General features: G+C 44.7%; 1 protein-coding gene and 1 long non-coding RNA gene across 4 annotated transcripts in view; one reads left to right on the forward strand and one right to left on the reverse strand.

Annotated features, from left to right (window-relative positions):
• The window catches only part of KDM4B (lysine demethylase 4B), a 194247-nt gene that overhangs the window by 41601 nt on the left and 135809 nt on the right, over positions 1–16837 (reverse strand). For 2 of the 3 annotated variants that reach the window (XM_035119108.3, XM_088672965.1), the window contains 2 exons: positions 14290–14462; positions 5659–6173 (listed from right to left, as the gene is read on the reverse strand). In XM_035119108.3, the coding sequence (XP_034974999.3) occupies positions 5659–6173; positions 14290–14462 (688 nt within the window). The remainder of the gene's footprint in view (positions 1–5658; positions 6174–14289; positions 14463–16837) is intronic. The other variant, XM_035119112.3, reaches the window with a different exon arrangement.
• LOC148685521 (uncharacterized) lies at positions 797–15297 on the forward strand. The gene is made up of 2 exons (XR_015950757.1): positions 797–962; positions 12699–15297. It is a non-coding gene; the product is annotated as an uncharacterized LOC148685521 (long non-coding RNA).

A 16837-nucleotide genomic window follows, 5' to 3' on the forward strand; every position in this document is an offset into this window, starting at 1 on the left:
AACAGTTCTTACTGACACAAGCTTTTCATTTACCAGGCAAACTTCATGTCCCAGGTTGAGGCACCAACTTGTTTCTCCTTCCTCATGTGTTGTGTTCAAACTCCTAGTAGCTTTCATAGCAAAACCAATGAATACACACAATTGTCACACCTACCTGCTGACAGATATGCACACACACACACATCCATCTGAATTTTAAAGCCCACAAAGCCAATTATGCTAGGAATGCTCTGTCAGAGAAAGGGTTGCCTAGCGATGGTGACTCAGTATCGGCACTCCAAGGAAATTCAGTGTGTTTCAGTAATTCTCAGTTCTGCAGTGGAGAAGAGTCAGGGCCCTTTTCTTCAACTACATTCTTTGTGTACCACTGAGGGGGCTGTGTGGGCTTTTCATTTTTATCCAGAAATCAATTTACTGTTCACTTTTTTTATATATATAAAAAAAACACCAATGTGTCAGGGACTGTGCTAAGGTAAGGTTCATGGAATGCTGACTGAGTATACAGTGCCAGAGAAGGGCCTACCAATCACAACTTTTAATGCCAAAACAAAACTCAGAGGTAATCCATCTAGAATTAATTGTGCTCTTTTTATTCTCAATGCCAATATCCATGGGTGAGTGCAAAGGAGGAAATAAGCACTTTTACCACCCGGACCGGGGATTTGTTCCATGGAACAAAGACCTGTGGAAAGTAATGGCTCAGTCAGTTGTGTCCTTTAGTTTCCTCATTGTGTGCGTGCGCCTGTGTGTGCCTCCACACGCCTACAAAGGTTCAGTCACATGAGCAGTCTGAAGCAATGCAGCTCAGACGCAACTGTGCTGCTCTTATGGAGACAATCCAAACACCTTTGTTCTCTGCCTCTTGAGGATTGGGACAGTGTACCTGTATGAAGGGGAACTGCAGGAGGGGGTTCAGTATTTGCTGCTCTGGGTTCTGGAAAAAAACAACACCTCACAACAAGGTAAGACAGCCCTGCAGTTATTTCCTAGTTACACGTTTTTATAAAACTTGGCAGCAGAGAAGCAGAGCTCTTCTGGAATGCGCCTCTCATTCTACCTTTTTGGGGACATTACTCTGAAATAACGTCTGTCAGCAAGGAGCTCCCACGTAGTTCAGCCACATGTTGTTTCACTGTGGAACTGCAAGCTCTATGCTCCCCTGAGATGGCAGCCCTGCTCTTGGCTATGGGGGGGGGGAAAGACTTATTTTATGATAGCTGACACTTTTTCAGCCCGCTTCCACTACCACCCAAAAAATATAATTGCAGCCTTCAAAGTGTGTTTCGTTCACGGCCCAAACTTCCCCCCCTCACCCCCCTATTCTGCTCCTCTCTTCTTCTTCTTCTTCTTCTTCTTCTTCTTCTTCTTCTTCTTCTTCTTCTTCTTCTTCTTCTTCTTCTTCTTCTTCTTCTTCTTCTTCTTCTTCTTCTTCTTCTTCTCCTTCTTCTTCTTCTCCTCCTCCTCCTCCTCCTCCTCCTCCTCCTCCTCCTCCTCCTCCTCCTCCTCCTCCTCCTCCTCTTCTTCTTCTTGGAGTACAATTTTAAGGAAATCCTGTGACACCAGCATGCGCAAAAAGTGGAAAGTTGCATGGGCCAGTAAGGGATAGAAACTCTGGTGGTAAAAAATGCCCATCTTTAAAGAGCAACAGGGTATTTATGCCAGGGAAAACCGTATGTTTACAGGCCCTCCTGCCACATCGGAAGCGCTGCCCTCCATTACCACCTGGGGCTGCCAAGCATAGGTTTCATTTGTTTCTAATGCTCAGCCAGATGGTCTTACATCAAACAGACATGGAATACCAGCCTAAAAACTCAAAGGGGGACAAAGAGACCACAAGGATAGAAAGAAAATGAAAACAGCAACACCACCATTTATTGCCAGGCTACAAGCCACAGGCACTTCACAGCCAAACATGGTAAAACATTGCACCTGCTCCGCCCATGCGCTGGCCAGCAGCACAAACACGGGCAAACAAAAGTTCTGCTTTGGCATCAGGCACTTAACACGTTGCAGCACAGTCTGATTTCTTGGAGGCGTCTGGCACAGCCAGCCATGGAGAACTCCCATGAAGAGCCAAATGCATTCCAGCGCTACTCAGGACTGGGCAGAGGCACCCAGAGGCGGCCCCGTTAAGCCCAAAGGATCTTGTTGATTTTCAACCGGATTTTTCTCCAGTCAGCCGCCACTATGTCCGAGTACTGCTTGTACAAAAGGTGCCTCAAGCGGGCAACCACGTTGTGTGGCAGAGCAAGCTTCCCTCTGCCCCCGCGATAGCTAACAGTGCTTCGCCACCTCCGCAGCTCATCCGGGGGGACCATACGGGTGAACAAAGCTGCAGCGTATCTCGCTGGCTTGCCGCTAACTCGCTTGAACAACTCCCGCCTCTCCCTTCTAGGGATCCTCCACAAGGTGATATCATCCGAGCGTAGGACTGCCTGCAACAGGTGAAGGTGCGTTACTTACACTGGAATGTGCAATGGCCACCTCCCCACATTAGAAAAAATAATAATACATCCTGAACCACTCAGAACCTGTTTACACTATAGCTCACTGCACCACACTCATCTGGGCAACCCTGTTCACATTCCAGGGGCTGATGGTGGAATGCAGAGTTCGAAAGGGCACACAATTCAACACAGACAAACAATTCAACAGAGAAACAGACAACACACAACAAGAGCACGCCAAATTTCTTGGGCTTTGGAGATCTGCCTGGTTTCCTTCAAGTTTATCTCACTTCAACAACGGTACAGTGGTTCTTTGCTTATAAGAACAAATTCTTCCCTATCCATGGCTCCCTTATTAAGGTCATTCCTCTTGGGCCCTGAGTAAATATTATACTCAGGGAACAACATGATATAAAGTATATAACATGAACATAAATGGCAGTGTCTTTAAGCAAATCTCTCTACTTGGAGAGAAATATAATGGGTGAATGTGGGGTGGGTGAGGCAAGGGTGATGGTCATGTGAAGAGCCAGTGTGGAGTAGTGGTTAGCGCACTGGACTAAGACCTGGGAGACCTGGGATTCTAGTCCCCACTCAAGTTGTGAAGCTCTGTGGGTGACTTTGGGCCAGTCGCTGTCTCCTAGCCTAACCTACCTCACAGGGCTGCTGTGAGGCTAAAATGGGGAGAGGAAGAACCATGTATGCCACTTTGAGCTCCTTGGAAGAAAGGTGCAATATACATGTAATAAAATAAATAAAAAGTCTACAGGCCAACTGAGTGAGCCACTTAAAGGCTGAAGAAGAAGAAGGTGATATCACTGGCCAAACACAACAAGTCAAAGACAGAGTCAGATGAGAAGCACACAGAAAGAAGAGTCTGCCCAGTGAGCTGATGGGGTTTTGTCTCAACAAGAAGCCATTTCAAACTCCTATAAGCCTGACAACATCACATTGCCCTTTCAGATGAAATGTCTGTAGCCATCAATTCCAATATTCCATTCTGAGATATCACTGGGGGAATTCCCACTTGGCAGGAGTCAAACTCTAGGTCAAACCTCTACTCAATGCCTGCCCAATTTAGAAGGAATTCCAAAAACACAAGACTTACAAAGCCACTAGGTGATTTACAGAAGGGTAAACAGATTGACTAAATATACAAAACCCCAAACTCCTTTTAACGTGAGGGTAGGCACTGAACATTAAGATCTGATGAACTTGATTCAAAGCACACTGTTTCAAAATTGGTATAATTCCTCTCCGGGTAACACACAAACCATGAGAAAATGCTACTACAGGGCAGTTCTGTTAGGACTCTGCAGACTACAAGCTCACAGGGTGCCCTTTTTTGTCCTCTTATTGTGTGCAAATGCACACAGACCACATGTGTGGCTGAATATATATATATATATATATATATATATATATATATATATATATATATATAGCAAATTTCCTATTTGCCACCATTCAATTTCTAAGCATCAAGTCCCTCCCCTCAGTCCAACTTTTTGAACTGTGTGCGTAAATTATCTGGCTGAGGCAGGGATCATTCCTTCCGCTGGAGCACAAGATAGCAAAAAAAAAAAAAAACCAACCATCAGAAGGGATGTGATGTGCTCAAGAGCTAAGAAAGAGAATAATGCTAAGCAAGCCTTGCAAGCAAGCCCAAATGTTTGTACTAGCCTGCCAATACCTAGATGGCCTGAAAGGATGAGGGTCAACTAAGCTTCCCTGCCTTGTCACCTGGGGGGTGATTCTTAGTCCTCACAGTTGAGGCTATTTCATGTTCGGAGTCACCTGAGGAGGAAAGCAGCATTAATGTCTCTGAGAAATAATCAGGTGTTTGGGGATGGGCAAGCACTAAGCCATTCCTGTTATCATCTTCCCGGCCCGGCAAGCTAAACACATGGTGTTCACAAACCATTCAAGCACCAACAGGTTATCAATGCTGCATCTTCAATCAGAAGACTAGGTTATGATCCAAAAAGGCAATCTCATCAGACAACCCATGTTGTTCCAGTGACAAGGAGGTTTGGCCTCTCCCTGGGCTCAGGCCTGTCCTCTGCAATGAACTGACTGTGAAGACACAAGCACTCTGTTCCCCACCAGTGAAATGGAACCAACAGTGACCTATCTTGCAGAGCTGCAAAGGAGACGCTGGATTTGCATTTGCATTTTGGTTTTTTTAAAGAATGCTATAAGGCAGCGAAGGATTTCGCTAAAAACATTTATCTTTGCCAGATTTGTTTGGGAAGAGCAGCCTTGTGCACCAGGCAACAGAAGTCTCATCATCCTGGATGTGGGGGATTGGAGCAGGGAAAGAGAAAGATCTTGAAGCCTGGACTTGGGACTCTGCTCTCACCAGCACAGGTCTACAAGCTGATTACACACAGGACACACAACCAATCCACAGCAGGCACAACTGCACCATTAGCTTCTACAGTGCACTGGCAGTGATAGCAGCATGGGATTAACAAGCACTGCATCAATCCTCTTTTTTTTTAAAAAAAAGAAGTGCTTTGTGGAAAGATGGGTTTGTCCGGCACTTCTGTAGATGCAACCTGAGTGCTAGCCCAGGCGATACTGGAAGCAGCATGTCAACACTTTGAATCCCTTCATGTCATCCCTACTAGGAACTGGCAGTTCAACCAATATTGGCTAAATCTATTCTACACCTCTCTGGGCAGGGAAGACAGAGCGACATGAGCAGAGAAGGGAGCAGAAGGAAGAACAATGACACACCAGGAAGAAAGGAAACCAGCCTCCTGAAACATCCTATATACAGATTAGAAGCCCACAGCACTGTTACTCATAGAACTTCCTTACTGGTCAACCAGGTTCTTACAGGAAACCAGAGTCAACATTAAACAGTGGAGGGCACTGTGTTTTGAGGCCCAGAAAATAGTGGCTGCCCAAAAGATTTCAGGGGCTCTGAAATGTAAGCCTTCCACTGTGCGTCATCAGAGGGAGGCTGTCCAGCGTGGGATGGAGCATGGCATATAGGGAAATTGAGGAGTTTATGGTGCAGCGACATCCATGCAACTTTTCAAGGATAGGTATGGAATGTGGTGGCTGCTTCTGCTTCCTTGTCCACTATGTTTGGAGGTGCAAGGAATTTCAAACAAGGACCTAGAGAAACTTGCTATACCCTGATCTGGCTGCTTAACCACGAAACGTTCATTACATAGACCCCCACCACACTCAACGCTACCTGCAATTTACTAGGCTCAGTAGGCACATCTGCGTTTTCTCCCTCGCCGCTCTCCACGTCTTTCACCCCAAGATCCAAGGGGGCCACCTGCTCTTGTGTGACGAACCTCTCAAGCACGTTTTGTGAGGAGGCATGCTTCTTTTCTGAAGAAGTCTTTTTGGGCCGTGGAACCACAAAGAGCATTGGGATAATGCGGCGTGACTTCAATTCTTCCTCCTCACCAGGAGCTTCAGAGGGCAGGGCATTGAGGGCAGGCATTGGGGGGATGCTTTCTTCCACTGATGCAGACTTGGGGGACTGGGCTTCAGGCCCCCCCTTCTCCGAAGGGACCTGGTGCTGCCCCTCCCACTGCTTCAGCAAAGGTGGCTGTGGGAGTAACAGTGGAGGCAGACGTTGTTGCAATGGGAGCTGAGGTGGCTGGGGCAAGGGGTGGGGGTGCTGCTGCTGCTGCTGCTTCTTCTTCTTCCTCTCCCCTTTCACTTTTGGGATTCGGGTCTTCGGCTTGCATTCACCTGCTTTGACAAAAGAAGATGATCAGTTTCAACAAGGCTACTACCAAACTCACAACAACAAAGCCTCATATTAAATTCTTCCTTTCACTCCATAACTGTAATTATTACCCGCCCTTCACTAGCAGCTCCCATAACAGGTTATGATAATTTAGAATTCATAATTTAAAACATTTACAAGAAGTTACAGTCACAGGAATAGGGAAGGTCCTGAACACACACATTTCAGGAGTCAAAGACCAGTGTGTAGCATTTGCCCAAAGCTGTACAGTTAAATCATCAGACACACCTTTGCAGTGAAGGAATCCTACAACATAGGGACTACCACAGAGAATTCCCTCTTCCAGTCCACTTTCACCTGAACTTCTGAGGGCAGCAGAACTACCAAAATGGACCCAAGAAAGTCTGTACAGAAAGAGGCGGTCTCTTAGATCCCTGCCTTAAGATTCACAATTCATTATCATCAGACATTCCCTAACCAGTATTTAACCTTAAATACTCAGCTTTAAGACCTACACCCATGCCACCAATTTGGAGATCAGTGCTACACTGATTTTTAAAGCCTTAAGGGCTAAAAATCAGCATGCTGCTGGTGCTTAATTGGAAAATTGATAGTAATTTTGTACAACAATTGCTTTCAGGGTGGATTACAACCTCACTAAAGCATACCAGCAAAACAGCACCCATTAAATCTACCAAAAATTAAAACCAACCACCTCTGTGGCAAACACCAGGGATGGAATTCTATGCCACACTAAGAAGATTGTTCCACCAGTGCAAGCATTTCTGCTTGGCAGACAGAACAATATCTCCTTTCCCAGTGTGCCGTTCTGGGGGGGTTCTCCCAAGTTGCCCAAGCAGATTTGGGGAGATTTGGGTGGGGGGAACTTAGCTGAACCTGGCCCAGGAAATCTTAACCTGGCATCTAAATGACAAACAGGGCAGAATCGGTTACATCTCTCTGGGGCTGAAGTTCCACAAATGCAACACCAGTCAAAATTGCCTTTAAAAATGCTGAGATTCTCCAGATTTTATGTAACACACCAAAACACCCTCTTTCCCGAAGTCTCTGATGGTGCAGGGAGAGAAAGCAGAGCTTCTGCTAAAACTCTTAATTCCATCTCTGTGCTACCAACACCCTCCTTGTGTAGAAGAATACATCCCTCACCTGTTCCCAAGACGGGTGACATTCAGTGAAGTCATGTGAAGACGTGCTTCCAGTACAAATGATTCAAGAACACAGGCAGGTTTTAAACAAAAGCCTGCAATGACTTTCATCTCCTCTCTCAGTGTGAAGAGAACAGGAGTTAATGTGAATTAAGGGATGGCACAAACTGAAGTAACCATTAATGCAAACACGGCCTAAGTGAGTGATGAGAAAGTAGAATGCTCATTGTCAGGCCAGAGAGAATGAAGAGTGAACAAAGCCTCAGAAGTGACCATGAAGAAGTTATAAAACTCAACATATAGTTTGGGTAGAAACATAGGTAAAGGTAAAGGGACCCCTGACCATTAGGTCCAGTCGTGACCGACTCTGGGGTTGCGCGCTCATCTCGCATTATTGGCCGAGGGAGCCGGCGTATAGCTTCCAGGTCATGTGGCCAGCATGACAAAGCCACTTCTGGCGAACCAGAGCAGCACATGGAAACGCCCTTTACCTTCCCGCTGTAGCGGTTCCTATTTATCTACTTGCATTTTGACATGCTTTCGAACTGCTAGGTTGGCAGGAGCTGGGACCGAGCAACGGGAGCTCACCCCGTCACAGGGATTCGAACCGCCGACTTTCTGATCAGCAAGCCCTAGGCTCAGTGGTTTAACCACAGCGCCACCTGGGTCCCCAAGGTGACCCTGGGTCGCCACCTGGGTAGAAACATAGTCCATCTTTTATTTTTATTTTTAAAAATCCTGTGTGGTTTCCAGATTGCTGGGCTCAGTTTCTTCTACTACTCTAAAAAAAGATCTAAGAACAGGCAAGAGCTCCTTTTGTGGCAAAAGATGAGTCTTGGCTCCCTGATGCCTTCAAGCCCAGCAGTCAGACACTCGGTTTAAGTTCATTCCATACACTTAAGCCCTGCCATTACACGCTGGGCAGTCAACAAAACTTGGGAAATGAGGCATTGAACAGAGACCCCTAAATCACTTCTCTGCCAAACTGCTTCTCCTGCAAGGTCTCTGAAAGCAGCAGCAGCAACGTAGGACATGAATCAAGCCAGGCATTGAACTGGGGTCTATCACAAAATGCCAGTGATGCGTTTTTTTCTTTTTCTCCCAATCCTCTCTTCTCATCTCTTTCCTGCCCAGTGCCCCCACCCTGCTCAGAAGCTACCACCATCCATTTTATCTCCCCACTGTCAACTCACGAGTGCACTTTTGAGATCGCACGCACACTCCATAGGCAGATAGATGCCTCAGTATTTCCCCATCTAGACAGAGGGCCACCCATAAAACAAAAGAGCACTCCCTACCCCCGATTGCCACTTTGTTTTCCAAATATTTCATTACATATACACCCCCAAATTGAAATTTCTGCCAGCCCTTCAGTGGGTCATGATGGCAGCTGCCTCGAAACTGCTGCCTTTATTGCATTTGTAGTGAATTAATGGAACTTTATTCCCCCTCCCCCAGTAGCTTCATGAATAAAGTTATCAAGTCCATTCAAGGAACAGTAAATAATAGATGTTCCACGGGGAAAGGGCCAACCCTTTCGGTACGCACGCACGCACGCACGCACACACACAATTTGATTCTTGAGAGATTGTTTTTCACCTACAAGATGTCTGGACAACTATAAAAGGTCACTCTCCTTTACGAATAGGGTACTCAAAGGGGAGTGAGATGGAAGGCAAAGAGAAATGGGGAACTGTAACCCTCATCAGGAAGATTTACCAGCTTGCTTCCCAATCTTGAGATGCTGACATTAAAGCCCAGCAAAGGCTACAGGCCAGGGCTTAACACATTGCAAAGCCCGGGGAGGGGGATCAGCTAAGCCAAAGCACAGCATGGGGCTCTACGAAATGAGTAAGCTTGGAGCTAGATTAAGTTGTTGAGACTCCCCCTGCAGAAGCCTATTGCTGGCAGAAGTCTGTGTCACAACATTTCCCAGAAGCCGGTTATTCCAAGAGCCTTATTTACACCAATTTATTTAAAAATAAAATAAAGAAAAGTTAATGAGATCTAGCAAAAAATAGTCAGGGGTGCATTTGTGTAAACAATACTTCAAGATAAAGCTGATTTTGAGGCACTGCATGAAAGGAATTCGAATTTCCTTAGAGGAATGACTGCATCAAATGAGAAGTCAAATTGGATCTCTCCCTGGCCACAAAATGTAAGATTGCATTTACACTCGGTGTTGGGTAGGGGGTGGAAGCTGCCCCCCTTCCTGCAATTATAATGCACTGTCCTTCACTGACTTCTAAACAGGTGGCTTTGGCAGCAGTCGGTGGCATGTGGGACTATTTCAGAGCAGGGGTGCAGAAGCTTTTTGGCCTGGTGGACCGGATCTTTTCTCCCCCCCAATACCTCTGGCAAGCCAACTTTTGAGAATAATCTGATGTCATTATGACATCACGTGATCAACAGGTCAGTTACCCCTGAACACACTGGCACTCTCCACACTAGTGATCTCAACATCTGGCACTTGGAAGCCTTATCCTCAGTGGATCTAATTCTCTTTTAAAGTCATCCACTTTTGTGGCCCTCACTGACAAATTCCATAGTTCAACTACACATTGTGTGAAAAATATAATTTGTCTTGAATCTTCAAACTTCCGGCTTCATGGGATGCCTACCAGTTCTGGTATTGTGAGAGGGAGAATGGGAGAGCTGAATGGGAACCAGTCCCCTTCCCTGAGCAAGGCATGGTCCACCAGCTGACTGCTCCTCTGCTGGATCAAGGTGCTGGCCCTTTTTAGCTTGCAATCGGGGTTCTTTGTCCAATGCTTCCTGTCTTTAGCCACTTGACAGGTATGGTGATGGTGATCAATATTTTTTCCTTAAAGAGGCCTGCTGCCAGACCCATGTCAGGTTGTCATTCAGGAGTATGTTGTACTGTTGCCACATGTTCCACGTGCAGGAGTCCATTACCCTCTGGGAAGAGCTTAAATCAATCTATAGTCAACAGCCAAGGGTTACTATCTGAGGGCTATATACACGCTTCAGGTTCAGAGGCAATTATGTCACTGAATACCAGCTGTTGGGAGCAACAACAGGCCCAAGAAAGCAATTTGCCTTTGTGTCCAGCTTATGGGCTTTCTGGGAACATCTAGTGGGCCATTGCGGGGAACAAGATGCTGGACTACGAGATGAGCCTTTGGTCTGAATCCACAAGGTCTCCTTTCTCTGCTTCTAGAGGGGAAGCTGCCCTAATTATGAAGAAATGTAGATATAACGATTCACAGAACAAACAGTTCATAGGCACGTTTTGGAGAGGAGTCTGCACTCCTAACTCTTTTCCAAGGGCGGATTCACATCACTTCATTTCTGTACATTTCATGACTGGCAACTGTACACGCAACCATCTCCATGAATGAGAACTGTATTTGAGGGCCATAAAAAATACTCTGTGGTTGTCTGACGCTACTCACAGATGAATTGCTTGACGCTTATTTCCTTCACACAATTTAGGGTTGTTGGTTTTTTCGCACATTTACTTATAAGGTCTGAGTGGGAGCCTGAAGAAAAGGCTGGCTCTCTACTCCAGAGCTCACAAAAAACAAGCACTGCTTCCTAAGGTTTCAACAGAAAATAAGTACCAGTAAGTCCAGGCTGATAACAGCAACATCCTACAAGCAGCATCAAAAGCTACTCAGCCACAAAGTCAGAATTTCAGTAACAGGGCTGGAAGAAAAGTCTCCATCCCACTGATGCAGGCAGTTAAGCAGTTGCCAGTAGCAGAGCTCAGCTCCAATTTAAAAGCTGTTCATCTTGAACACAGCAATTCATCTTCCCCTCTTCTCTTCTCAAGGCTCCTCAGCTCTGCCTGTGCCACTTATCTCTCATCCCCCCAGGAGACATCGGCATTTTTCAGGCCATTTATTCCATGCTGTAACTGTTGGGGCTCGTACAGAAGCCAAGCACGTCCTGCTCAAAGTGCTGCTGGCTCTTTCAAGATGGAGCGGCAGGGAGTCACTTGCTCTGGTTGTGCAACTCCTTTGCCGCCCACACACCAATGGCTCCTTGCCTAAGGAGTAAAACAAATGGGTCCAACAAAATCTAGGAGCAACAAGGGTTGGGAGCAGTGTATTGTACTCCTGGCTTTCCTGCACAAAATTATGCCAAAATTGAGCTACTGAAAAAAGAAATATGGCCAGATCCCAATTAAATCAGGGTTGTACAGTGCAATGTTTGTAAACTTTTTTTTTTACCCTGCCTTTTCATTTCAAAAAGTGCCCAAGGAAGCTAAATTAATTAGTATTTTATGAAACACAAACACATTACAGTGGTATCTCTGGTTGTGGACTTGATCCGTTCCGGGGTGCCGCTTGCACGCCAAAAAGTCCGCAACCAGAGCGGTGCTTCCGCGCACGTGCGAAGCGCGATAGAGCGCTTCCGCGCACATGCAAAGTGTGCAGAACGCTTCTGCGTGTGTGGCGTAACCCGGAAGTAAACACTTTTGGGTTTGCCACGTTCGCAAGCTGAAAAGACGCAACCTGAAGTATGACTGTGCACACATGCAAGAGTGAAAGAGGAGGAATATTCCCCAAACCTCTGATTGCTAAGGCACACTTCTTTTTTGAAATAAAACTGAAGGCATGCTTCCCTCTTGCAGTCAAAGAGGGTTAACTTTTGGAGTTCCTACAGAGCTAATAGTTACCCATTCTCAGAGAAGCCCACCTGCTCTGCTTCTGAGCATACCTCCACTAAGTACAGGTAATTCTGCTGTGTCATGAATGACTGGATGATCCAATTACTTCTGATAAAGGCATACAAAATTTTTTATCTCCCCCCACCCCACCCAACATAAGCTATTTGGACAGAATAAATGCAAAACAGAGAAACATGTTGAGAGGCAGCCTCTTCTCTGAGTTCTCAGGAGACTTAATTTTAATTAAATGTGTTTTTCAGAACACATTAATGTCCCTCAACCCACATTCTGAGGATTAATGGAGCAGAGCCTTTGCGAAAGAAATCTAAGTTCTATGACTTGAACCTCCCCCCCCCCCCCCGGCAAACTAGCTTATTCTATTCCTGCTAGCCATTTTTATGTTGTGAACTGCCCTGAGATCTGTGGGTGAAGGGTGGTATACCAATTTGATAAATGAAAGAAAAATAACGAATGGCAAAGGGTTGTGCAGGATGGTAAAGTGGCACTGCTTTAACACTGGAAGTCCTGCTCAGGCACCCTGCTCCCAGTAGCCATAAGCAAACTATAACCTCCTGTCATTTTATTTGAGAATGGAAATGAAGAATTTAAGAATTTTTCACCTTCTACTAATCCTCCCTTATTACCAATCAGAGTAATTTCAAACAAATATATTTCTCACCACCTAGTTTTTTACCCGCTTGTCAAATTTCTTTTACATTTCCACACAGAGGAATTACAAAGCTGAGGGACTACTAATGTTAGAACATAAGAATATGAGAAGGCGCCTGGAGCTGGAGAAGAGCGAAGGTGCATCTAGTCCCACATCCTATTCTCACAATGGCCAACCAGGTGCCTGTAGGAAGCTTGCAAGCAGGCTTTTAAGTGTTGGTTGTATTGTGCTTTTTATTATTGCTTTTAGAAATTGTGTTGTGCTTTTTTATTGATTATATGTTTTGTGGTTATGCTGCATGCCACTCTGGGTACTGTTCGTAGAGAAGCAGGATATATAAGCAAACAAATAAATGCTGATGATGATGATTACACTGCACCCCCTCGGAATTTTCCACAAGCCTCCCTTGTTCTAATGAAAGGTGTGGCAGCCATACAGATGAGAGATTCCACCCTTTCCAAAGTATTGAAGAAAAATGTATGTCTTTTAGAAAAGCTTAAGCAGCTTTGGAAGAAACTTCCAAGGTCTGTCAAGAAAGCTATTTTAGGCTGAATTCTTAATGGGTGTAGTAAATGATGATATATTTCAGCAAGCATAGATTTCATTTTGCCCAATGAGAATTTGACAACTGAATTCTGGAGAAATTGCCCCTTTTGACCCCTCAGGCCTTGAAGGTGTCATTCTGAAGGGCTTTAATGGCTGCATTTGGGCAAAATTGGGAAGCAGCAAAGAACAGCTTGCTTTCACCATGATGTGCACGAGCTGTATGCTGGTTCACACAGCTCAAGCAAACCCTCTTTGCTCCCCCCTTAGTCCAGGGGAAAATGAACCCAGAGATTAGCATTACACCCAGACCCACACATACAGTTCCTTTCTCCCATGAATTCTGGTTTGGACAATGCTAAGCCAGCTGCTCTGTGGTTTGTGCCCACAAGGAAGAGGGCAAGCAGAAACACTTCAAGCTGCCTACACCTACAAACGGTCAGGATTCTGTGTCGTAAAGCTGGGAATGATCTTGAAAGCCATTCCCAGTCAGGTACCCTAACAGCTTTAATCAGTTCTAAGGTGGTTTCATATGGTCCTATCTTGAAGATTCTCTACATCAGTGGGAGAGCCGCTTCTGCAGGTTGGGATCATTGCCATCAGTGAGCCACTGAGTCCATTTATGGGCCCTTCTACCAATCTCTCTCTAGAGGAGGAGTCTGGCACCTGGACTGTGATATCCACTGCCAAGAGCCATAAGAAATGGTCCCCCCTGCCCCCGCCAACATATCCTTAATTATATTGTATCTTTGTATGGAACTTAATTTAAAGTTGCTTTGGGAGGCAATCTTGGCTGAAAAGTAGGGCATAAACACAGTCAAGGCTTGCTTACAAAGACCGTTGGCATTATGATCATGAAGTGTTCCAAAAACTCCAGTGTCCTATTTATTCACTTTTCCCAGCAGCTCATGACATTTCTGTGCTGGGAGAGATAGAGCACTCGGTCCCTGTCTCCACCAGCATACTCACTTGCATGCAATTCTTTGTCGACTGTGGTTAGCAGGTGAGTGCTAAAATGTAAGCCTGGTCTAGAGGGGCAAGAAACATTTTTCATGAGAGCTTAGATGCTCATGATACAGAGTTCTATTATGTCCAATAAGCCTTACCCTCTTTGCCATTCAAGGCTTTGTTTTTGTCCTCATCATCCAAACTTGGGACTCTCCTCTGCTCCTCCTTCACCTTCACCTCATCCAAGGCAGTCTCCGTCACCATGTCATCCCCAAGCAACTTTTGATCCTGCGTCTTATGCCTTCGGGTTTGGCTTCGTTTTCTGTTAGCCCTGTATTTGGGAAGGGAAAGAAATGTTACATGTCTCGTGAAAGGAAAGGCTCTGGCGGAGGAAGGAAAGCAATTGCTTGGAAGCAATTTCATAAGAGAGATCAGGATGGCTAACATTGTAATGAGCCAGGCAACGGGTCAGAGCAAACATATAAAGAAAACCTTTCTGAAGTCCACCACTCTCAGCAACAGGCCTGAAGGCGGAGAGGGCTGAGCTTTGTAAATGGGTATAATCACCCACTGTGTACATGAAGACAGAACAGAATAGGTTTCAAATCAACGATACAGGGTGACCCAATCTTGGCTGAAAAACAGGTCATATTAAGGGATGACTAAAGATCAGAAATAAAGGTCTGGAATATCCTGATATTAAAGTCTGGAAAAATGTTTGTATGTACATTTCTTTAAAAAAGCAAATTTTTAAAAAATGCCCCCAAATTATCAGTTCCAAAATTAAAATTGATTTGAATAAAATTGATTTGAATAAAGGAATACAGATTGTTGGTAACCAATGAGAAGTGTTGAAGCCGCAAAGAGATAGAGTGAAGTCGAATAACATAACAGGGATTCAAACAAGTTTACTGGAACAGAAAGCAAGTGATTGTAAGGGAAGAAAGAAAAGAAGAAATATAAATGTACCGTAATTTCTTTCTGGGAGCCTTTTGTATAGAATATTCAAATTACAGTTTGTATCCTTTGAACAATTTTGTGTATCTCATCAATTGTTCCCCCTCTTTATTATTTTATTTTTGTGTATTCAGGTGTAATTTTTAATTTATTCTTTTTCTGTAATTTTCAAAAATAAATAAATGAATAAATTAAAAAACAAAACAAAATTATCAGTTGTAGTCCTCGATTCCCAGAGCTTATAAAATGTTCCCTTCCTTCCTCTCTATCTCCTTGTGCATTGTGCAACAACAGCTAATATTGTGTGGGTTTTGGGCTTGTTTGTTTTTTTGCAGGAAGCAATGTTGCCTTTACTCGGTGTGTTTCTGATAAAGCAAACACCCTACATGCAGAGACAAGTGACAGCCAAGAGGCGACACAACTGTGTTAGTAACAAACATCTTTCTGAAGCATAAAAAGAAAGTTTTAAAAACTTCTCTGAAGCACAGAAGCAAGATTTCCCAACACCTGTCTGTAAATACTCTCTCCCTGACCTCCGTGTATGTATATGTGTGAGAAAGTGTGCACATGCATAGTTACATCACTGTTAAATAAGTTGCTTCCTGTTGCTTTCAACCCATTAAGTGTCCCCATGCCTCTGGTTTCCTGCATGCCATTGGTTTCAGCAAACAGTTATGGCTTGAAAGAAAGAAAGAAAGAAAGAAAGAAAGAAAGAAAGAAAGAAAGAAAGAAAGAAAGAAAGAAAGAATCAAAGAATCAAAGAAAGAAAGAAAGAGCCCTCACATATTGTGGTCCCCTCTCCACTCTCTTCTCAGCCACTACCAATGTAGCAACTCAAGGCAACTTTAAATGGTCCAAAACCTACCACCCAAGTTCCACACCTTTTACAGCCTGTCGGTGGTGGGGGTGGGCAACATTAATTCTGTCACAGCAGAACATAGCTAACAGGAACTTTTAATGAGGCAACAAACCCAACCGGCTGGAAGTGATGTGGGGGCTAGGTAGAGAAATGCTCTATGTTCAAAAAGGAAAAAAGAAAAACCCAGAAAGACAGACACTAGCAGAGGAATTACTAATGACTAGAGTTGAGCCATATGGTCCCTCTCCAAGTAAGTTTACTTCACACTTACAAGACAATTTGTTAGCAGGAACCCACCAGTGGAACCAAAGTCTTGGAATTTTGTTTCACTAAGATTCAGGAGAATTTGCAGTGCTTCCTCAGAAGGGAAGTGACATAATCTCCCAATTAATAACCAGATGTTTGGGGGCTATATTGTTAGTGATGGGGGGGGAATTGCTTGCAGAAAATTTTGGAGCAAACTTCAGCTAGTTTAACCCCATCTCTACAAGTAGAAATCAGGAGCTACATGCTTCGCTTTCATGAAGTTACATTGCCTTATGCCTCACAATCCAGGTCTGTACACTCATGTTATCTAAACGTAATGTGAACAAGACTACTTGTCAACAAGACTACTTGAGAATCTCACCACTGCTGAGAATAAATGGGGTAACTTAGCCAAGACCCTGAGGAACTGCCAGTTACAGACATTCTCATGGACTGCTGAAAATACCTACAAGTCCAGCACCCCATGGATGACTCCCACGTTGACCCTCTTGACATGAACAGGAGTATATTCTGCCTAGCTGCACACTTGGTTCGTATCTGGAACCTTTAGCTGAGGAAGACAAATCTCTCCCACATCCGTGACATCAAATCAGATAAGCCTTTCTGTAAAAACTAACATGATG

This window comes from Zootoca vivipara, chromosome 6 (assembly GCF_965207765.1).
Source record: "Zootoca vivipara chromosome 6, rZooViv2.hap1.1, whole genome shotgun sequence".
NCBI classification, from domain to species: domain Eukaryota; kingdom Metazoa; phylum Chordata; class Lepidosauria; order Squamata; family Lacertidae; genus Zootoca; species Zootoca vivipara.